Source organism: Polistes dominula, unplaced genomic scaffold, assembly GCF_049000335.1.
Source record: "Polistes dominula isolate Pdom_NZ unplaced genomic scaffold, Pdom_raw_medaka contig_12, whole genome shotgun sequence".
NCBI lineage: Eukaryota > Metazoa > Arthropoda > Insecta > Hymenoptera > Vespidae > Polistes > Polistes dominula.
The window spans coordinates 719,172-743,657 of record NW_028301116.1 but is presented as its reverse complement, the minus strand read 5'-3'; the positions used below and the strand labels follow the sequence as shown (position 1 = coordinate 743,657).

General features: G+C 39.3%; 1 protein-coding gene and 2 long non-coding RNA genes across 4 annotated transcripts in view; 1 reads left to right on the top strand and 2 right to left on the bottom strand.

Moving 5' to 3' along the window:
* Window positions 1-24,486, top strand: part of LOC107071281 (uncharacterized) — a 119,471-nt gene that overhangs the window by 78,475 nt on the left and 16,510 nt on the right. The gene's annotated exons all lie outside the window — the stretch shown is intronic.
* The window catches only part of LOC149031042 (uncharacterized), a 64,780-nt gene continuing 49,954 nt past the window's right edge, over window positions 9,661-24,486 (bottom strand). The window contains exons 2-3 of the long non-coding RNA XR_016178070.1: window positions 10,340-10,443; window positions 9,661-10,225 (exon numbers count right to left, since the gene is read on the bottom strand). This is a non-coding gene — a long non-coding RNA (uncharacterized LOC149031042). The remainder of the gene's footprint in view (window positions 10,226-10,339; window positions 10,444-24,486) is intronic.
* noc (zinc finger protein no ocelli) lies at window positions 17,135-21,398 on the bottom strand. The gene is given in 4 exon segments (XM_015330153.2): window positions 17,135-18,172; window positions 18,174-19,529; window positions 19,531-19,629; window positions 20,585-21,398. Coding segments are annotated over 4 exon segments (1,680 nt in total). The 5' UTR covers window positions 20,672-21,398; the 3' UTR covers window positions 17,135-18,034.

Sequence of the window (24,486 nt, the reverse complement as noted above, 5' to 3'; positions counted from 1 at the left end):
GATAAAAATTATCCGTCTATCATTATGACACCCAGTTTTACGCATATTATGAAAGGTAAAATCATTTATAGAATATTTAAACCCTTCAATAAATATACCTTAAGTCGAGATCTAATTAAATCAATTTATTGCAACCGGAAACAGTAGATTCACTTAATTTCTTGGTACTTAAGCATTAACGCAACCGCGGCAAAATTCCGCTAATGCGCCAATTTACACATTAAATTGTTGCGACAAATCATAGAATAAAAAACTTTATTTAAAATCAAAACACTTTCAAAATTCAAAACACTTTACTTATAAAAAGTAGTCAATCGGATTTCGGTGAAAAATGGGCCGATATAGAATTTAACATAGTTTCAAAACAGTCTCTATTTTATTGCACCTGATGCTGTCGCCATATGAACTCTGATAAATAAGATTCCAAATGATGTCTCGCATCTTGTTATGTTTTTGGCAAATCTCAAATACGCATTTTCGTAGCACTAAAAAATGACGAAACCCTGACGGTTGTTGTGTGCGAACAACAAGATTGCTCTTTATTGGCGCATTAGCGGAATTTTTGCTGCGGTGGCGTTAATACGTAAGTACCAATTTCTTTAATTAAACCTTTCGATCATTTTCAAAATATAATCGAAAAGTATACAAAAATTGTTAGTTCAATATTGCATAATAATTTTGTAGATCTAATGTAAATGTTTTGTATCATTGAATGAAAAAATTCCACAAGTATAGTATTAAAAAATGATGACTTATTGTGTATATATTTATAGACACAAATGCACCGGGAAGTATCATGGATACCAAAAGATCTAGATTATCTAAAGTTCGATCTCTCTTCGTCATTCCGAGAAATCGATTACCCGTCAAAACTATCGAGGCTGGAAGATTAAAATGACTCTGAATTTTATCAGTTTATCGGTATCGTTATACGTGTATACACACACATACATATTTCTCAGATTATCGAAAGGAAGATCTTTAAGAGATCGTTTCTCTCAAACTAATTATAATGTACTACATAGAAAGTTCGCGAGATCTACGATATATAATTTCGATAAAATAAATATTCGAAGTATCGATCGAGATAACCATTCGCATCTGTTCTCGAATCAGTGACTCCGAAACACATTTCGGAATGGAATTCAACGAGAGAAACAAATAAAGGATTCTGTACGATAACAAATAGAAACGATGATCGTAAGATGAAAGGATATATACAAAAAGAAGAAGAAGAAGAAGAAAAAGAAGAATATTTTGGATTGGTCCGAGTCTCGTTCACGACTATTCTTGAGCTTGTTGTCATCGTGTCGTGGATTCCTTCGACCAAATAATTAATCCCGACGGTCAGAACGTTGTCTTTTCTTCCTCTTAAACAGCCTTAGCAGCCACAGCATCCTTAACATCGTCATCATCGTTGTCGTAGTCGTAGTCGTAGTCGTGTCGTAGTCGTAGTCGTAGTCGTTGTCGTTGTCGTTGTCGTTGTCGTTGTCATTGTCATTGTCGTTGTCGTTGTCGTCGTAGAAACGAAACGAGCAAGAAGAGAAGACCGCCGCTTGCACGTCGAGTGTGCGCGGAATGAAAACTGTCAGGGGCTGACACGGCGAATTGGTTGGGGGCGACAGCTCGCTAAATGCACAACCACCCCCTTCTACGAGCCTCCCTCGTTTCCTCCTCCTCCTCCTCCTCCTCCTCCTGTTCTCATCCCCCATTGCAAGCGAGTCTCTAGCCTACTACGTCTGTGAACAACCCGGGTGTGTACCTGCCGTCGCCGATGCCGTTGAAAATGTGGAGCCGATATGCTTGTCCGCGCGTCACAATTTTCCCCCTCAACCTATCCCCACCCGCGGCAGACTAAAAAAAGAAGGAAGAATAAATAAATAAAAAACGGGAGACGGTGTAAGAGAAGGAGGATGAAAGAGAGATGGAAATTCGCAAATGCATGGTATTGACGTTTCGCGACCTGTAGTCCGTTAACCCCTCGTCGTCAAACGACGATGGAAAGGTACAACGAATCATCGAAAAACACTTTAATCGTCGTCTATCTCCATAAGACCTTAAAATTCTTCGAGACACAAGATGTAACGATCTTCCTTTCGATTCGTCCGGTTTTAACTATTTCTAATTATTTCTTTCTTTCAATATGTTTTTACGCTATTTTTGCAAACATTATTTCCTTCTACTTATAGTTTGATCGAAGATTGGTTTCTAAGACAAAAAAAATTACTTTTGAATTGTCTACGTTTGAAAATGAAATAAATTGAATCAATAAAAATAATGAATCTAAAAGTAAATCTGTACGTTTAGTTAAAATAGGAAAAATCAATTATTCAAATCGATCGGAAAATGAGACTAAACTGACGGTATAAAATTGCAATTAAGAAGGAGTAGCTATTATCAATGAAAGAAAGTAAGAAAAAAAAATGAGAAAAGAAAAATATGCAAAAGCGTATTACTCCGGTGATGGTATTCTTCTAATTTTATCGAAATTAATCGACACGATTTCCGAAGGATAGATATCGAAGAATTCATTAGCTCCTTCCCGTGAGAGAATTCTTTCAGAATAACCTTGTGTGCCAGGAGTACCTACCTACCTACCTACCAACGTAGTAGGCTAGGCGACGACGTCGATATTAGTCCGACGTGGAACTTATAATTGGCAAGGTTCGATCGATATTTTAATTTATCTAAGGGAAGTGCTCCCGGTGATGCTGTCAGTGCACTTAACGAGAGAGGACAGCTTGCCGAACCGGCGAGCAGAAAATTGAAAATGCTGAAGAAGGGAGTAAAGAGGGCTTGGAAAAGGGAGGGTGAAAGAGTGAAAGAACGAGAGAGAGAGAGAGAGGGAAGAAAAGAAATCAACGTTAAGAACTACTCGCGCTTGCCGTCAGGAAGTAATAAGTAAAAAAATAGATCCTTCCAACCCCCTCCAAGAATTACCAATTACTTCGGTAATTATTCATTCGAGTGTCAGCGTAAAACGGCAGGCATTGTTATCATCGACGCCGATGGAAATAAACGTAAATTAGCGTTAAACTGTTTTGTATAAATTATTATGGTACGCTTTCTCAACACTGCAACGACTAAAATCAACCTATTACACATCGATGTTAGATTAGGAAAACGAACTCTCCACGATGTGGTCTGTCAATTGACGAGCATAAATTTTAATCGTCTATTTCGAAACGAACAAAGCCAACTACGTGACTCGTATGTCAACGATAATTAAATCGAAAAAATTTGTAATTTGTAAGGATGATGATTTGTCCAATGGAATCAAAGAAATGAATAATAATAAGTATGGAAATGTGTGTTCTTTGTCGTTAAAATTAGCAATTTAAAATACCGAGAAGACTTTGTTCGTAAACAAAGTAGAACGATTAAATTGTAAAACAGATTGGACGCCACGAATGCAGCTAGTTCCATTTTGAATTTAATATCCAAGACAATATAGCTTGGCGGATGGAAGGGGACAACGGGAACACACCTGATGCTTTTTGTTTACGAGCAGTCAACGAACGCTTGGTGAGAAAGTAAGAAAGAAAACTCTGCCAGGTCATCGGAGTTGAGAGTGTCGACTCGGTTTAAATCCGACGTTCAACAATTTCTATAGAATTCCTCTAATCGTTAATCGACGCCACAAATTACCCCATGTTGTCCTTATTATATCTTTTTATCGAACGAAAGAGATAAAAAGAACTTGAAAATGTTAAGATAAATAAATAACTGGAATAGAATCGATGTTGAATAACGTAAAGGACTCGAAAGGGAAAGAATCGATGGAATATTCGCGTAGTTACTGTTACCGAAACGTTCGAAAGGTATTGGCTCTGTACGAACGTCAATTATAACGAGGATAGGATACGTCCACCTTGATGGAATTAACGTCCCCATCGTACTTCGTTAGTCGCTCATTCGAGTCTCCATTATCGAAGTCTCGCTAAATAACTTAATGGCAATTACTTAGCTGATACATGTCCCTATGGTTGCTATCGTCATTGACAGTGCGTTGGGTTGGCTCTCTCTCTGTAGGCAAGAGTTATCCGTTGATACTCGGATTCCACGCCGTCGATCGTTATTACGTCTATATATATAGATATATACATGTATATATCTATATACAGGTATATATGTACACGCAATGGCTATTGCACATCGAAAATCGAGAAAAGGGAAAGAGTTAGAGGACAAACGCTCGCTCAACAGAATGTGCTCACGTGTTATCGCAACGATAAACACGTTGGAAAACGGGAATTTACGTGGTCCGAGACATGGCAACGTCAAAGAGAGATAACTCGATCGTCGATGCTAACCGTGCCATGTGATTTATCTAAAGCCGGTTTCCATACTCGTTCACACCACCACCACCACCATCACCACCACCACCGCCAGTACCGGGCAACAAGGTGCAACGATTGCGTTATTGTTACGAGTCAATGTCCTGCGATTCGTCGTTTCATCGCCTTAAGTACGATATCAATAATCTATTAATCTTGTCATGATCGTAGATAACAAATCACATCTGTACCAATAAAATCTCTTATCTACATCTATCTACCTAACATAAATCTGTTTTATAATGTAGAAATAAAATTGTACAAAATAACTTCTATCAATTTATTAGGATAGAAAATATATATTAACTGGGATAAAAGGGAAAATATTTAAGCTTGTGGAATAGAATTGTAGAATTTCGTGTTCGTAAAAAAAATATAGAAATTATCTACGCGTTTTATTGACGATGATTACGAAGTCATCGAACAACAACCCCGATAGGAAGTTTAACGGTTGCCGATTTGAAAGGAGGAAAGGATGGGGAAAAAATAAGAAAAAAATAACAAAACTAAAAAAGAAGAAGAAGAAGAAGAGGAGGAGGAGGAGGAGGAGAGAAAAGGTACTCTTCTGGTGCGGTGCGGTGCGGCGGGTCGATGCGAAGCCGACGAGACACGATCGAGTCATGCTGGTCCATTGTCCTGCGGTAGATTGGCTGATTTCGTCGGGACGTTTGACGAAGCCGCCGCGTAGCTACCACGAAGATTGATTGGCAGTGATAGGGACGATCGACGAGTACGGCCAAAGCCGGCACGGAAGCTCAATAAAGGTAATTAATGGCTCGGTCGAACCGTAGGTGTTCCGTCCGAGAAAGAAGAATCCCAATAAAAACACCAATTTACAGCGCTTTGGTAGCTTGCGCGAGACTCGTTCGAGTCTTTCGATACGTGAATCGAGTAAAAAAGAGAGAGAGAAAGACTGTGTATAGTGCATCGTTCGCATAACGGCATATTGTAAAACCTTTCACGATATATTGTATATACGTTCGTTCTGACATCTCGTACTGAGTCAGAGTGCTCGAAAGAAAACATCGAAACGATTCTGAACGATTGATTCGCCTTTCCTGATTTATTACGACAATTTTGATTTTTCGAGAGTAGGTAAGCGTTCGGAGTTGAATGCACTTTACAAAAGGTATATCAAAAAACTGTGACAAGCTGTAATACATCATTAATCGAAATTATTTATATATCATATTTTATAATCGTAATTAAACATATATATATCACTTGTAATTAAACCGTGTTATATACGATTGACTTAGTCGTTATTCGAGGAAAAACAATAAGACAAGAGTATCGTGTAATTAAAGAAAGTCTTGATACCCAGGGAACATTTCCATGTTCGTCGTTGAAGACGACCAACTACCTAAAACAAAACCCACTTATTTTGCCATTAGCGAAGAACTAACTATGGTCTCGCTTTTCTTGCCAGTGCCATTTGTTTCAATCTATGCTTCAATGGACGTGAGCTAATTACGAACAGTATTGAGCGACACGCTCTCTACTCCTCCTCGAGTCGTCGTGTCTACGTAGAACATCGTGGCGACGAGCAACCAACGTCCATGAATGGTAGTCTCCGTGGCGCGATGATAGTCTACCGGTGTGAGTGAGTGAGTGAGTGAGAGAGAGAGAGAGAGAGAGAGACTAAATTTCTCTCTCTCTCTCTCTCTCCTCTACGGTCAACCGGTTACAGGGAGTTGACAGGGTTGGCCGGGCGCGTTACTGCGAGCCCAGGACAGTTCCTGTCAGGCTACATGGAGACAAATGAGCGACCGGCAATCAAGCGCTGTTAGCTCCGTGCGACCTTTCGCCAACCACCATCTGACCGTTCCTTTTTGCCCCGACCCGCTTCATCATAATTTATTGTGATACTGTCACGTTAATAACTCAATTTATTTCACTGGAAGTCCTATTATTTTTATGACTGGTCTTAGTTCGTACTCTCGTCCTTCTTTTTCCTCAGTAGTAGTCCCCTTGTGTATCTCCGGATACGAAACCATGTGGTACTTTTACTATTCAACAACGTTTTATTAAAATCCGGTTTTCACATTTAATCTATTATATTATATATTACGTGTGTTTTTTTCTTTTCATATCTTTGACTATTCATCCTTATATTTTTGTAGTATAATCCTTCCTATTGTCGCATGACGAAATCGAGAGAGTTGGTGTATTTTAATTAATTCATATTGTAACGTAAAATAAAGCAAAGATAACGTTGATTTTTGGAAAATATTCAAATATGTGTTATCAAATAGATTATATTTCCAAGGTTCGAATAATAACATTGTTATCTTTGAATATATTTTTCGACGCTTAAATTATTCGCTATTTATGATTAGCTAATATCACTTCTTATATCTTTTTGTTTTCACTAAATGATGTATATGTTTTAAGCAAATAGTGCATAGGATGACTGGTCAAAAATGAACTATACATACTCATTTCCGTAAATGAAAATAAACTGTTCCTTGGATATAATCTATACGTCAACACTCATTAACATTTATATACATATATTATAAAGATATTACTTGAATAATAATTATAAAAATTTATGTAATAATTCATTAAAAAAATGTTTTAATTTAAGATAAACGATAGGAATTGAAACGATATGGTTTTTGATAATATCGCGACGACATCGTAAGGATATTAAAAAGGATATAGAATTTAGTTGGATAAAATTGATCCTTAGATTGTGATTTTGGTGCATTCAGATTGCGAAACATTAAGATAAGAAGTAGAAAGGTGATAGGATAGAACGACACCACCACCTCGAGCTACATCTACCCTTCTATATTGTCGCATATATACAGACTGTGAGGATAACGTTGCAAGAGATAGCCCCTTGGTTTAACCCCTCGACAGCTACGCTATACCACACCACTTACTTAAGAACTTCTTGGCTCCTTATCACCGGCCAAGGCTATAACCAACCTAAGTTTCCTCATCAATGTCCTATCCACACTATGTCTGCGACTTCCTCTTCCTCCTCTTCTTCCCTTTTTCCTCTTCCTTCGTCTCTACTTCTAAACCCCCTACACCTCCCTCTCCCTCTTTTCTCTCTGTATTTCACGAGTGTCGTCTCGTTATGCCACTTTTGTCGCTATCATTTCACCTCAAACTTATGACACCTAAGCTCATCCGATACGGACAAAAACCTACCTCATCGAATAAAGTACTTCAAAGTCTTTTACCTTTAGTAGATAGTTTCGTTTGCTCGTCGTTTAACACGTTTATCGTCTATCTGAAAGATTATGGAATTGATAAAGTTTTGAATGAACATGACTGTTTGTTTTCTCTTTTTTTCTCTTTTTTTTTCGTACAATTTTAATTGGACTGTCTCTTTCTAATAGAAAATTGTTCGAATAAAATAAATTGGTACGAAATGATTTCTAGTATGAGAAATCGTATGTGTGCGTGTGTTCGTGAGTGTGTGTCCGAGTTGAGAGGGTATGGAGAAAATATTTTCATCGACGTGCGTTAAAAATATATGACTACTCTATATGCCCTGAAGCGATTCGTTGACGTAACGTTCGCGGTTGGATCGCAAACGGTCAACGTAGATATCGAGCATGTAATAAACTACAAAGAAGTAAATCACGTCCTGCGGTGGTGGTGGTGGTGTAGAGATTTCGAAACGAATGAAAATGGCAAAATAGAGAAAGAAAAATCATATTTATCTACCACTCGTGTTGGTAGATCTATCTCATCGATCTCTCTCTCGTAACGCGAGAAAGTCATAGGGCGCGCGGCGCGGACTGAGTCGATCTATGGATCTCGTTGGAAAACTCGTTTACTGTGCTATTGTTGCGTTTTATATCGACGAGATATTAATCGACGAACTTCCAGATAAAATATAAGCGAACTGTAAAGCATCGCGTAATAGGAGACACGAATGAACAAAACAATATGTTTGTTTTACCCTTTTTTACCTAACTTCTTTTTTCCACTTTCATCTTATCATCTTTCTTCACACTTTTGATACTGATAAAAATCGATTAATCATTACTTTTGCGCGTTATATTATGTGTATCTTATATCTCACCAGTTATATCCATTTTATTTTTTATTTTAGACGTAAAATATACCATAGAAATAAATTTAATTAAGAATAATATTTTGCATTTTTTCGATTATCATATTTTGACCAAATTTGAGAACTTAAAAATATAATTCAACTTACAATTTGATCTATGCATAATGAGAAACTATATATTTTATGATTGGCTTGAGGGAAACTTGGAATCCAAGATGTGACTTCAAGTCTATTGGAGCTTAAATTACAAATTAGTATTTGAAGTACCCATTGCCGAGTGGTAAGGGTCGATAACGGAAACTAACTGTAAATCCCATTATCACCGGAAACTTATTATTATTACATTTTCATTAATATACCTACATATATATTTAAAATCTGATTATTATTAATATGAACAAAAATATATATATATATATATATATTTTATAATACTCCAATAAAATAGATTCAACTCGTAATAAAAGAACCTCTAAACTTATCTTATTTAAAAGGAGTATTATGGTAAAATAATAAATCGTCTCCCTCATTAAAGTAATATAAATACGATTGAAAAAATGAAAACTCGAAATGTAAGCTCGTGTTGAACTTTCTTGGTTATATACTCACGTGCGAAGTAGTATCGTTAACGAACACGTTGGACACAAGGACGGTTAAAAGGGTTCTCTCTGTCTCTCTCTCCCTGTTACAAGTCGACTCCGTTACACCAATCACAATTACTCGGTCGGCGTCTTTGTAGTCGGCTAGATTGAGAGATAACTCGCTCCTTCATGCTCGATTCAATAATTTAACGTAATTACGAGAGAGCATTGGTAGAGCTTGGTCGCCGGAGTCGGCACCGCAAGATGCGATTAAGCCAAACGCGTTCGTTCGAGAACGTTACGCCTTCGAGATACTTCAAAGAGCACATTCGAACTTCTCTCTTTCTCTCTCTCTCTCTCTCTCTCTCTCTTTCTCTCTCTCTAGACCGAATGTTTACGTCGTCCTTACTCACCACCACTCTACCACCACGTTTGGCCAAAGGAGATTCTTCGGTGGCAGGAAATTATCACGAATGCAACCAATCCTCCTTCTTTCTTTCTTTCTACAATTGCAATCTCGCGAGAACATAAATATTTTCAAATTACCTCTCTCTCGTTTAAAAATAAAAAAAACTTTAGTCATTGGCTACACACGATATCTATAAAATCGAATATGCCTGTTAATACGTACGAATTATATCTGAGTTTTTATTTATTTTTTTTTTATTTTAAATAAATATATACCAAAGTACTTAATCGAACGTAACATAATTGAGTGGAACGATAAAGTATATAAAGTATTAACCCGTCTCGAGAACTTTCTTACCTTTTTCCTTTTATATATATATAAAAGTTTTACATTCACAATATTTCGTGTCATTTTATCGTGATGTGATTTATATAAAATACTTTTTTGTTTTATTACCTTTCTCTGCATAATATGGTGGCTAACTTAATAACGAAATATTTGAAATCGATGATTCAAACTTTTATTCGCATTATATAATTTACTGGACGATAAATTTATTCAAGAATCTTTCAATTATTTATTGCTATATTTGCAAAAAGAAAGAGAGAGAGTGAGAAAAAGAGAGAAAAGATAAGAAAATAAGATGAAAAGAAAAAGGAATGATAAGAATATACAAAGTAAAGTTTATCGTAATGGGGTACCATAAAAAAGGAATTATTCCCCTACGCGTTTTGTGCTCATTAAAGAGGTCTCCCTTCTTCTTCTTCTTCTCTCCTTCTTCTTCTTCTTGGTCTATATGAGCCACGCGTAAACGTTATCAGCCCTTTCCGGCGCGGCGCATCGCATTTGCTTCGTTTCTCTGGAAGGAAACCATCTCTGACTCAACGCTCCTTGTCGTATTATGTAAATTCCTGACATCTCTGACCCTACAATTAGTTATTCCCCATCGTATGTATATGTTAGCTACGCATACCTACGATTTTGTGAACTCCCTTTCACCGTTCCTCCCTTCCAAGTAATGGAATTCTCTTTGCGAGAGACACCACACGGTAGAAAAGATGCGGAAGCATGAATACACTAAAAAGAGAACGAAAAATCTTATCGAACGATAACAGCTTACCACAATCCAATTTATTTACAGTTATATCAAATTTAGATAATCCTAATATATATCTGATATCTCTTCATTATTTATTTGTATAATATAGATATACTTTATCGCGATAAAACTCGTGTCAGAAAATGTTGACAGAGAGACAAATATAACAGAATTTGAAAATAGAAGTATAAATAAATTACAATTGTTCGAATTAACGTTACGATAGTATATAATAGGTTGAAAGAAAAATTCCAAACAAGACTTTGAAATAAAAAAAAAGAAACAGAAAAAGAGGAAGAGAGGAAAGGTCTTATAGTCATCCCGCTCAGCAAACTAGTAACCAAGTCGTCGACGACGACTAACGTCGAATGTCTTACTACTCGGCAATAAACTCACGTGGATACGAACGATCGCTGGATTTTCTTGGACGTATTGAAGATTCCACTTGACTTTGCAGATAGATACTTTCTTCCTCTCGTCTTACATGGAGCCTTCTGTGCGAGTAAGAAAGAAAGAGAGAGAGAGAGAGAGAGATGCATTGGTATACCTTCTACGGATGGTATAAATTATGCGCATTCTAAGATATCGCGGTTTCGCGATTTACGAACGACGCTCGCGCGTATTTCTTCCGACATTGCCTGGAGAATGTGTTTCTTCTTTCCCCAATGAAAAAAGAAAGAGAGGAAGAGGGAAAGAGAGAGAGAAAGAAAGAAGTGTGCATATCCTGCAGGCACGGGATTAATCCTCACAGCGATAAGCGTCGGACGTGCAAATAAAAACCCGCGTTAATTGACCATCCGTCTGACGTCGAATCTCAAATCCGTAATCTCAAACTTTCTTATTACATTTTATCGCACCCTGTCATCGTAATTATTGAGGAAACTTAATTACGATGAATTACGTTCAGCTTCTGACTACTTCTTGTAAATTCTAACAAAGTTCCCTTCTATTCCGAACCCTTCTATTCGCGCTCCTCTACATCAACTTTTCGTGTCTCCGCGAGTATCCTTTTTTCCTGTTTATCCAACAATTACGTAGATGTCGGATAGACAGTCCCTCTCTGATAATATTATTTAATTAAAACTACAACGAAATAATCTAGAGAATGAGATCCAACTAAACACATTGATTTTCAAATCATAGATTATGACGTATCGTAGAAAAATAATGGAGCGTGCGTAAACATCATCGATGACTAGACTATGTGACCACTTTGAAAATTGATATCATCTGAAAATAAGTGGAAAGAAGAAAATTTTCGATAGAAGGGAGGATCGTTATGACGTGAACTGTTAAACCGAGCAGCACGGTGCCTGGAAGTTGGAAAGAAGAAGAGGAAGAAGAAGAAGAAGAAGAAGAAAGAGAAAGAGGATTATTATAAATGGGGTGGGATAAAAGGAGGCACACGACGCTTGGACAAGAAAAGGAGGTGGATGAAGAAGAGAAGGAAGGAATAGGTGGAGAATGAGGAGAAGGATGAGGAGTAGGAGGAGGAGGAGGGAAACGCGACGGACCGGATGATGAATTAGCCGAGGTGACCTCTCGCGCGAAATCTCTCTTGCTAGCTCTCGCCGTAGGCAGCTCCCGTGATGTCGACCCCGAGATGATGGATCGTCTCGCGTCACGGAGCCATTCATCACCTCCATCTATCAGCCACCCCTTCACCTTGCTTTAGAAAGCGAGCATTCGACGGCTATCTACTCGCTACGGATAGTGATTAATGTTGATCGGAGCGCACCCTGTTATTCGACCTCACCTCGTCTCTCTCTCCCTCTCTCTCTCTCTCTCTCTCTTTCTCTTTCTATATATATATATATATACCCATTTATCTATCTATCCATCTATCTATCTTTCTATCTATCTATCTTTCTGTCTTTCTCGAACGTCGTTGATTTTCTTTCCTCCCCCAAAGCATCGTCGTCGCAGCATCTTCTTCTCGGACGTTGACTTCGTCCAATGCGTATGGCCAGATTCCAAAATGCAAACCTCCTCTCTTTCTCTATCCATCTATCTATCTATCTATTTATCTATCTATCTATCCCTGTCTCTATCCCTCTACTCTGGAAATCGCTCGAAGAATAGCTCCGTTTCGCACGGATGCATGTAAAATATCGCTCCGATTTCGACGTCTTGCTCTCTTATACGGATTAACGTCTTCTTGTAGCGTGAACAACGAGATTAAAATAAAGAGCGTAACACACACGCATTTGTGTGTGTGTGTGTGCACGTGTGTTAGTGTTTTCTTCTCGTGTTATATATCTTCGAAGAAGATTTAGAAGAGAAAACGATTCGTCTGATACGAGAACGTGTGATGAGCGTGCGTACCGTTCGATATCAACTTAGAGATGTTAGGTTATTCGTGTTTATCTAACAAACAAATTGATGAGATAGTCGGTATTTTTTATTTGTTTTTTTGTTTTTTTAAATTGTTCACTCTTTCCAAGAACAAGCGTCATCTTCTTCCAGTTAGTAATTTTGTAAATGAAACATTAGATCATTTCTATATTACTTTTCGTATTATATTTAACGTTTTACGAGTACTAGGAATACGATTGTTTATTCGATAATCATATTTTTTTTTAACGAATGAACAATCGTTTAACTTGAAATGTACTAGCTTCGAGAACATTTATTTCAATGAATCATAAAATCCGCAAAAGTAAGATCGATATCGTTGAAGTATTATATCTCTGTCCTTTTAAAGTTGCCGCAAATACCTCGAGCGAGAAATTAATTACGCATGTACGTTGCACCTGCGGGAAGGTCAGTAATGTTTCTTCAGCTGTTTTCTTCGATGTTACTTCAATATGTTGATACATACGTATATATATATATTGCAAGTATGTATCCATAAACGCATGTTTATAAGCAACTATTTCCACTTTCGTTTAAACCGGTCAATGTACCGATGATTCAATTAGAGAACTTGTCCTAGCAATTATCCAAGAATTCTTATCTTATACTAGTTTTTTTTAATTACAATATCAAGAGAAAAATAATCGGCAAGACGTCCAGTGAACACTTATTTTTCTATGAAAGATACTCGAATAAAATAATTAAAAAACGCTCTATTACTTAAGAGTTGAATTATCTTTCATAAAAGCAAACTTTAGGATATTCGTAGGACTTTTACTAAAGAAAAATCAACTATATCGTTGAAAGAAAAACTTAAAGTTAATGGACTCTGTATAAAATGGAAAACAAATTAAAAATACCTGGAGCCAAAAAATAAAAAAGATAATGTTACTAGTGAAAGAATGAGAGTGAGAAAAAGTAGAATGAAAAAAAAAAGAAAAAGAAAAAGAAAAAGTAGAAGAAGAGAAGCAAGCACACGTCATTCGTGAAGCCAATCGATTTTGTCTTTCGCAATTTCCAGTGTCGAGGGATCGGACGTAGCTTATAGATGAATTATAGTCGGTCTTTGGCCGTCGCGCATTCAAGGGTGATGTATGATTCGCTGAGAGACGGTAGGTAGAAAACATTCACGATATACGGCCTGTTAATAACGGCAAGAACGAACGAAAGAACGAAAGAACGAACGAACGAACGGACGGATGAACGGAACGAACGGGATGGACGGAAAGGACGGGGATGGACGGATGGACGGACAAGGTAACGAATAGACGCGGAACGCGAACGGTACACAGATGCCGCTGGCGGGCTGAGCGCCCCTTTGTGTTTTATTACAAACGATACGTCAGCCACGATGTATGGGCTGCCTTTATCCGCGGCATGTTATTGATGTGCTAAATTGTCCGCGCTGACTCGTAAGACCGTGGAACAGGATGGCTGCTTGATAGACGTCGGTTCGGGGGATGCACTAATAGCGATACCGTCCTATAACTCGACAAAGAGATCTTCTATAAAAGTACGACGACGCGTTATGGTTACTGGATCCCTTCTAATGTGATTCGATAACTGGTCTATTTCTTGAGTAATATACTTGCATTTTTTAAGTTAACAAATTTTTGATATATCTTGTTATTGTAGATAATAGTAAATTGTTAAATTTTTCTACAAAAAAAATTTCGAAAGAGAGAGAGAGAGAGAACCAAACAATTATTATTCATCATGCTATCGAATAATCTTGGTTAAATAATCGTTTATCTTTCGTCATATTATCTCGCGTATAATAAAGAGAAAAACCAGATACATTATATCATAAAATTGTGAGAGAAATATGTTGGAATCATTTTCTAAATAAATAAAACTCAATGATCATTTAGCAAGAAATACGAAATGAAAACTATTCTCTCAAAGTTGTATATTTTATTTGTTGAAAAATATGATCGGAGAAAAAGTAATAAATATTTGAAAGCATTTGAAAAATAAATAAAAGAACATCGGTATGTGGGTGGTATAGTATCGAAGAAAGTCGGACAACGAGGATGTATAAGCAGCGGGGAGCCCAGTCAGGCCGCAAAAGGGTGAAAAAATGAGTATACGTTCGATCGTCCAACGTGAGAAGTACAGCTGTCGTGACACATTCGAACACAGTGTGGCTACCGAACGAACGCGTTAACTTCTGCTACTTTGTCCGAGCTGTCAGCGTGAAAACGAAAAGAAATCGTCCTTTCTCTCTCTCTCTCTCTCTCTCTCTCTCTCTCTCTCTCTCTCTCTTTCTCTCTCTCTCTTTCAACTCTTCCACGATCGGTGAGCTGGAACACCTCAGCCGTCATTCTCTTTTTCTTCTCCTCCTCTTCTTCTTCACTTCTTCTTCTTCTCTCGCTTTATTCCCTTGGAATACTTGGATTCGGTCGCACAAACAAAAACCAGGACACGCGTGCGCGATGATGATACTCGAAGGAAAATCGAACAAACGCTCGATCTCACTGCGATCTGGCGCAGAATCAAAAAGAAAAAGTACGCCAGAATGACCGGGAGGAGGTGGAGGAAGAAGGCAGAAAGGGATTTAAAGAAAAAGAGAGAAAAGGTACGACGAGAACAAATAACCTTCCTTGCAATTAATCACGTCATCCTTCCTAACGCCGTAATACGAACGTACAGGAGGCTTAATTCTTTACGTTGTCGATTGCCAATTTGATCGGTCCTTGAAATATGTTTTTATATCGGTGCTGCAAGTCAAGAAAAAGAAAAACTTTTGAATTGGATTTTTTTTTTATACTAAATTACTTTTTACGGGACAATAAATTATAGAAAATATTTAAATTTACGATTAGAACGAGAAGACTTTTCTTTTCTTTTATTTCTTTTTTCTTCTTCTTCTTTTTTTTTTTACAGAAATAGACAAGTTAATTTAAGTCAAAACTTGTTTGACCTGGTCTATATAGTTATCTATAAGGTAACTAAATTATCGTGAACAATGTTACAGAAGAACTAAGTTAACGCACGAGCGTATGTACTCTTCGAATTTAACAACCACCATTCTATTTTCCCTCCTCCTCTTTCTCCTCCTCCTCCTCCTCGTCCTTGTTTTCGCGAGCACTCTATTTTCCTCTTTCTCCTCTTGTGTTTTCGCGAACAACTCTCACAGAGTTGCACTCCGTTCGGACTCTAGGCCGTAGATTTATGCGAGCTGCCTTGCAGCTCCGATATCCGAGAACCCTCTATTTTTCTTTCTCTCTCTCTCTCTCTCTCTCTCTCACACACACACACACACACACATACGACTGGCTTTTTAGTCTCGTAATGAAAGAAATAAATTCACTCTCTTGGGTGTAACCAACAGCAGCAGTAGCAGCAGCAACAGCAGCAGCAGCAGGATGTATGAACGAGTGAGAAAATTCGTTTGTATGTGTGTGCGTATAGCTACCAAAAACACCCAGAGACTGGAAGACTATCTTTCTCTTCCCCCTCCTCCCCTACACTCTCTCTCTTTTTTTTCACTTTATCCATCCTCCCCTTTTCCTTTTTCAGCATGGGCAGACAGTTTCACACAACACCTTCGGTATTCTTACGGGAAATTCTAAACTTATAAAATGACATGTGACTGAATGATAAAGGAAACCTGAGATGGTTTCAAAGGATAGAAACGAGAATTAGATGTCCGGATGTATCGAATGCCTAGTAAGATTCATATGATATATATATATATATACTATAGATGCATCCTTAACGTTCATTTTATTCGACTCGCGTAACTTTGTAATCCCTTTTAAAGACTATATCTTAGTATATTCCTTTCTTCTTCTTTTTTAATAGACGCAACGATATTTTAAGGTTAACCTTATACACACACACACACACCTATACGTTAGTATGTACACACATTGTATATACACTTGAAGAAGCTTTAACGATGCAACGTCGAGCAGACACGCAATTTATGGTAAGACGTGAAAACTGAATTCCAAGTTGGAAGCTGCGCCGCCATAATAAGAAAAGGAGAAATGCTAGGATAGCATGTTCCTCTTTTATATATATATATATATATATATATATATATATATATATATATATGTATATCTATGTATATGGCAACTCTCCACGATACACGTATTTACTTGAAGTATGAAGATATAATACATACGGAAAGAAGAGAAAGATCGGCGTCGATCCGTGATAGAAATTCCATAGGAAGGGAGAAAGAATTTGGGGTGGTGTATCCTTGTAGACAAAATGCACGCACACATACAAAAGTAAATAAGTAAGTGATACGTGCATTCGTATACACATAGAGGCGCGCACACATAAGAGACACACTGCAACTTCTGATTCTACGAATATCTTTTTTATTAAAGCGCTGTGGAAACTCAACGATGTTTTACAAGAGATATTTACAGGTTTGAAAGATACCTAAATTATTTCTCTCTCTCTCTCTCTCTCTCTCTCTCTCTTTTCATAGCTCTCATGCAGTTATTACGACCCATTCCGACATGCTTTGCGACGATCTCTTTGCGAAGCCCGACAAATTTCACAAAGGGTTCCTTTGAACGCTTTTTAGAGAGACGTCGGGAAAAACTCAAAAAGATGATGTTTCATGTCTTAGCTCTCTCTCTCTCTCTCTCTCTCTCACTCTCTCTCTCTCTCCCTCTCACTCTTTCTATTTCGCTACTACGAAAAAAAACGCAACATTATCACAGTTTATCTGTATGTTCGAAACACCGTCGTAAACCACATTTAACTCGAAGATCCTTCACAGTGGGCACAATTAAACGCACTTACATGCACACAAAACACACCTCTCGCTACGACGGACTTAGAAATCCAAAAGATCACGTCAAAGCGGCTCGAAAAACGCACTTTTCTGACGTACTCTTTCCGGGCATAACAAATGGTGGATATCTCGTGATGTGCATAATGTAAAACCGCCAATGATGACATTTCATAGAGATTTTTTAATCATTTTTTTTTTAATTTACACATATATATATTTATATATATATTTATATTCATGTATTTATATATTTATATTTATAGATTTATATTTATATATTTATATACATATATATTTAGAAAGAAAGGAAAAGGATTGCTTAAATAGATCTGTATCATACACGTTTCGCTATGTACAAATAATGGAAAGGAAAGGAAGAGGAAGAAAAAAGGGGAAAAGTGGAGAAAAAGAGTGAGTAGAGAGTAAGATTGAGAAAAAGAAAAAATGTCCGCTTAGGGATGAACAGCGGCACCGATCCGTTGTCCGTAAATCGCGTAAGGCGAATAATAAGGACCAAGCGCATTAAAGGCGCTGTACGGTGAAGCTGCGAGAGATGCAGGTAAAGGTGCAGTGGGTGGTTTACCGTAAGGGGTGATATCTCGCACCGAGAGGACTGAGAGAGGGTGCGGGATAGGAGGCACCGCTTGCACGGTGGAGGGCCGCCGCCGAGGGCGAGAGAAGCGGATGGGGATGAGGATTTGCTAAAAGACTTGTAGGTTCCTGTGCACCAGCTGCCGCGGCCGCCGCCGCCGCTGCAGCCGCTAGATTCGTGTGACTGCGGAGATGTTGTAGGAGCTCTTCGGAGGTTGAAAATCGTTTGCCACAGAAGGAGTCACCAGCGATCCAGTTGCACACGTACGGCCTACCACCGGTTAGCGACGAGGGATATGCGAGCGGGGGTGGTGGCATCGAACCTAACGATGACAATGCCATTGCCAGGCCATATTTCTGATGATCGCACTGGGAACATCCACCTGGACAGACGGATGCGGCTCCGCCGGCAACACTCGCGGCACTCGCGGCACTACCACCACCACCTCCACCACCACCAGCAGTGCCAGCGGCACCGCCGGCACCCGCACCAGCGCCCATCATCAATTGGGCTCCGTGAACACTGTATTGACAACCGGTGCAATAAGGATCCTTGCAAACTGGAACGAATGCTTCGCCGCCGGCTGGCGTCTTCACTCGAGCGTAACTAAGGTACGGGTTGCCTGGCGACGGTGCGGTTGTTGGATAGCCCAGAAGAGCGGCCGCGGCCGCGGCGTGGTGATGAGAAAACGGTGATGCGCCAGCAAACGGTGGCCTGAATGCAGGATTCTCTGCGAGTCCGGGTGGACAACAAAGTGGATTTCCAGTAGTGAACCCAGGTAACGATGCTTTGTACGCAGCCAATCCGGTCGGATCTTTCGCGTGACCGCCGCTAAGTATTTCCATGCCTGATCTGATTATTGGACTCGTTCCGTTATTTCGTGGCGATGCGTCGGTTTTTTCACGATCCCCAGGTGTTTTGCGATCGGATGCAGAAAGAACACTGCTGCTACTGCTGCTACTGCTGCTGCTGCTGCTCGAAGAACCTACCGTCGCTTGACTCGACGGCGAGGCTGATTTTCTACCGACGGGAGTTCGACTACCCGACGACGATGACGATGTTGACTTCTTCTCGTTCAGATTTCCACCAGTATTGTTATTGTTGTTATTATTATTGTTAGAGCTCATATTTTCTAATCCATTTTCTTGGCCACCTACGCTGTGCACGCTAGCCTTTGACGTAGGCCTCCCTTCGTCTTGACTCGACGTACTCTTCCTTGTGACTACGTTCGTCTCGTACGGTTTGAACGCTAAAGTTTTATTGTCCGACGGACTGCCTCGAGTGCTTCGTTCCAATTTAGCCGCAGGCGGAGACTTTGCGTTTGAACCACCGATGTTGCTACTTTTCGATGTATTTTTTTTCCAACGGTGAAACCAAGGGTTTCGTCGGCGAGTCCGCGCCTATTTGACTGCATGTTTGTGCCAAGAGTGCCAAAGGACTTTTCTTCGCATCCAACTGCAACATAAAATTAAACACACGTTTTTCTTTTTTTTTCTTACATACGATTGAATTCTAAAATCATAATTATTCACGAGAGGTTCGATAAATGATTTTATTCAACACTTTGCATTCGTACGTCATCTCCGAGACGATACAATAGTAATCATTTTATCGTTGTAGTATAACGTACCAAATGTTTAAATAAAAATTAATTTAAATAAATTAAAACACGATTTGGTATGAGTAGGCACGCAACGATATTGAACAAAAACCAAGTTCGAAGTTCAAAAAGGAAATTTTGGTTAAAACTAATATAAATGATAATAAAAATTTAAGAAATTATTATCCTTTTAAATTCTTTTGCCACAACAGAGATTTTTTTGACAAACAAAATCTCTCCGATCAACTTAAGGAATTGAAGATAGAAGTTGAGAGTGAACAGAGTGCTTGCCGACGGACACGAAACGGCCTATCACTATCCGCTTTTTCGACAAGTATCCGAATGCATACGAGACTATTTCGTACTTTTTATTTAAACTACGTTGAAAAATGCATTCTAACTTGTTATTAAAGTACCTTCATAATTTTTTAAACTATTCCTACTATATTTGTAATATTTCTGATCAAACGAACTAGCAAAGATAAAAGATTAGAACGAATAAATTTTCTAGAAGCAAGGTAACATATCTAAAAATTGATCAAATTTCATTTTTCCTACCGATAAATTAAAAAAATTTGTAGATATTTAGAAAAACGATTCTTTATCATTGTATCAAAGAAACTAGTTTCAATAGGTTTCATAAAACATTATAAGAATCCAGGAGAGGAGAAGTTCACAACGGACGAAGTTTTGAAGTATCCGTCGGCTCGCTTTCATCACAACCAATAGAATTAGGGTTCAGGGGATAATTCTTCTCGTTCAAATTGAAAAACCCGTATATTTTACAGCAGACGAAGATAGCTTACTAACCGTGGTTGAAAGCGGAGAAAGATAATCCGGCTGTAAGTACTGATTGTGTCCGGTAGACAGCATACCGCCTTCCTCGAGCACAACCATTTGGGTTAAGCACTTTTCGTAAAGACAAATTCACTGCACTAAATCACACAAATATCACACTTGGGTAAATAAAAGGCCCAAGAAAAAAAAACGATGGAAGTAAGGAAGAGTAGTTGAACAGAATAAAACTGTTCTCCCTAATCGGTCGGCGGACGTGCGCTCACCGTATAATCGGAATACGGTGGCCCGTCGATCGATCCTCTCTCTCTTTCTCTCTGTCTCTCCCTAGCTTAGTAGCTCTATCTCTCTCTTTCTCTGTGACGCGAATATAAGACTTAAACGCGAGCGATGTTCACAGTAGAAAATCCAGGAAAATAATGCTGAGGCCGTCGAGCGAATCCTCGTCGAAGGGAGCACTCGAAGCTCCTAACGCCGTCTCGCGGCGCTTTGGAAGGTCACTTCTATCCCCACCACCGTTAAAGAGGGTGCATAACCTGTGTATGTATGCGCTGAGTGCCCCCACTCCTGGACCAAGTGAGGTCTTGCTAGGGATAGAGGGGGAACGCAGTCGACGCTCGCAGCAATGGAGGGAACGCGGAGTGGGAAAGCTGGTGGGGATAACGCGGTGGGGTTCAGCCCTGCGTGGGGTGTGGGAAGGCATTCTAATTCAACACGCCACCCATGATGTTGGCCCGACGATGACAGCTCCCATCCCGGCTTTGATATTTCACCGCTCTTACAGCCGTTCCCCTTCCTCCGCTTCTCTCACTCTTTTCTTCCCCCTCTCGCCCCTCCCTACCCTTCTCTGCTCGTCTCGATCCCACTTACTCGTTTTCTCGGTCGGTCCTTGTCTCACCAACTCCATGCGGCACGGCGCTGCCTCGACACGGAACCGTCCTCCTCATCGTCGTCGTCGTCGTCGTCGTCGTCGTCGTCGTCGTCGTCGTCATCGTCGTCGTAGTAGCCGTTATAGTCGTTGTAGTCGTCGTAGTCGTCGTAGTCGTCGTAGTCGTCGTCCCTGCCGCCACGGCAACCCGATATTTTATACCGTGAAACCTGTCTGTCTCTCCGGCCGGCCCCGCTTAATAAGCAGCTTTCAAAATAGAAATGTAATGGGTCGGCGGGGAGGGTCTCGGAGTGATTGATCGCTCGCTCAGCGACTTACCGACTACCAACCCGCTCCGAGGCTAACGAATGACAGCCACTTAAGCGCTGTTTGCCTACGGTTTTGTAAAAGCGTTTTAATTATCGCCCGGGCATTGCGCGCCTCGACTTTGCGGCGGCACCAGCACCAGCACCACCACCACCACCGCCACCACCAGTTGTACACTATCCATTCTTCGATGCTTCTCTCTCCTCTTTCATTTTTCGTTTTGCAAAGAGGAACATCTTCCCTTTGGCTTCCGGACTTACTCTTCTGCTACGAGACGCGAAAGAACTTGCGCGTCCTTTCGCATCGGTTACGATCAATTTTATGAAGAGACGGACGATCGATCCCGACTGAATGGTTGCTGCATCCAGATCGATTAACGTTCGCGTTTTTTCTTTTTTATTTTTCCCCTCCCCCAAAGGACTCCGATTTCTTTCCTTTTTATATACTTTTTTTTCGCTCAACCCGTTTCTCTCTATCCGCTCTCTTGATCGATCACGACAAACGAGCGACTTTATCAATTTTCGATCTTTTTACCTTTTCAAATAGATTATCTTTCTAAGTCAAACGAGCTTAAAAGATTTAGAATATATTTAGTCTTATTTATCATTGAAATAATATATTTAACGAAAGGACGAACGAAATTCTTGCTCCCTTGCTCTCTTTTTCCGTATCCTCTCGAAACAGAATACGCTCAACCAAAAATGTCATCGGCTCGATCACGTTTGACTATCGATAAACGACTGAAAAAGAGAACACCCGATCGGATTGCTCGATGCGTTGCGTACTACACCACTTATGTTCCTCGAAAGCTCGTTTCGTTTGGCCCTTCCATTTTATAAAGCGCATCGAGTGTACCTATATCTACTGTGTTCGCCAGATAGGGTGGTATAGACGAGAATTTAACGATTATAAAATTCGATATTAGCTATGTGCTCGATCGTAATAGGATGTAATTTTCTCGTGAGTTTTGCGTTGGATAAAAGAACGGTGAGACTGCTTACCCTTTTCTCCAAGATAAACCGATCGGTAATACAAGCTGCGTTACTGTGGGTAATTGCTACGAATTATGACGCCATCCTGGTACCCGGCATCACATACGTATATATATATATATAGTACGTAAGTATGTAACAACCGGTAAACAATAATTAGCTCGAGGAACGCGACCGTACGGTATTCGAGAAACGTATAAAGCCGTTTTCTACGCAGCCACGCCATCCATATTTTATCTCGGAATTCTTTAACGATCTTGGGATGTCATTAACGATTATAATATATCCTTGCTACTGTCAACGAGCAGACGTTCGAAACGAATCGGATATGTACGTCTTCCTTTGGCAGCCACATCGATTTTCCTTAACGAGCTTTCCGACGAGTCTTGCGTGACTTTTACGTTTCGATTCTTTAACGAATTTTTTTTTTCTTCTTTTTACGCACTGCTTATTAAATCAATTATAATACTAAAAATTTATATTTATTTTAAACAAGTATCCGATCACGTAAGAACACACAGCTCTAGTTGTTTGATATCCTAAAAAACCAATTTCAAAGAGAATCATCCGGGTTGCATAGAAACAGATCGTTCTCGAATACGTTTCCCTCGGAATAAAAATTTAAAGAAAGTTCTCTCATGCCCCGTTCGATATCTAGACGAGAAGAAACACCCGAAATCTCTGAATCACGTAATATCCGAATCTTGGAATCGTTGGCTTGAGAAAAACGGGAAACTCCTCTTGAAAGTCTCGTTTACTATGGCAAAGTCGTGAACGGTAATGGGTGTGGGAAATGGAAGAGGGGATATGAGGAGATCAGGAGGAGGAAGAAGTAGAAGAAGTAGAAGAAGTAGAAGAAGTAGAAAAAGAAGAAGAGAGGTCGAACGAAGTTACGGCGCCACTAATGCCACGACGGCGGATCTTTGACGTTTTGACACTGACGGATGAGTTTACGGCTAATACGGTTCCCTTTCATCTACGCCGCAGGCGCTCTCGAGAATGAACGAGCAAAAGAGAGAGAAATAGATAGAGACAGAGAAAAAGAGAGAGAGAGAACCGTTCGAAGATTCCGTAATGTCGGCAGCTACCGCCCGCCGACAAAAGAATCGACCTGAAACGTGCCACTGACGTGCGTGTTTCGCGCGTAAACTATGTTGCCAAATAAATTATACCTCCGCATGTTTTCGCAACGATTCGAAACATCGTTACGATCCCATATAGGACTGCTTTTCTTCGATCTGTCTAAGTTAATGTGGCAATAACGAGGAGCACGAGCTAATACCTCTCTTTTCCTTCAGCCTATTCGAATATGTTTCATATCTTTATTGTATTCGTATTTTGGAGAAAAAACCGATTTGTCAAACGTTATATTTAAATCTCATAGTCATTAATATTTTTTTTCTTAAATATATTTTTCTATTCGTTTCAATGGTCTTTTATCAAACCTTAAAAAGGATTTATACCGAACAAGAAGTCATTTGTAAAAGGATATGATACCCTTTTCATCTTTTAACTTTTATACATCAAACTGGTAGTTTGAAGCCTAGAAAAATAAATAAATATTAATTCACAATGACCTATTGTGACTGGGTAATCAGAAAGTTTAAGAATTTAAAAATTTCATCTGTAACCTTTTGTCCAACCTTCCATCATAAAGTTGCTGATTACAAAGAGATTGTGAAGAATTCATCAAGTCTTAGAAAGTGCAGAGCAATAGGTGGTCAAGTAGT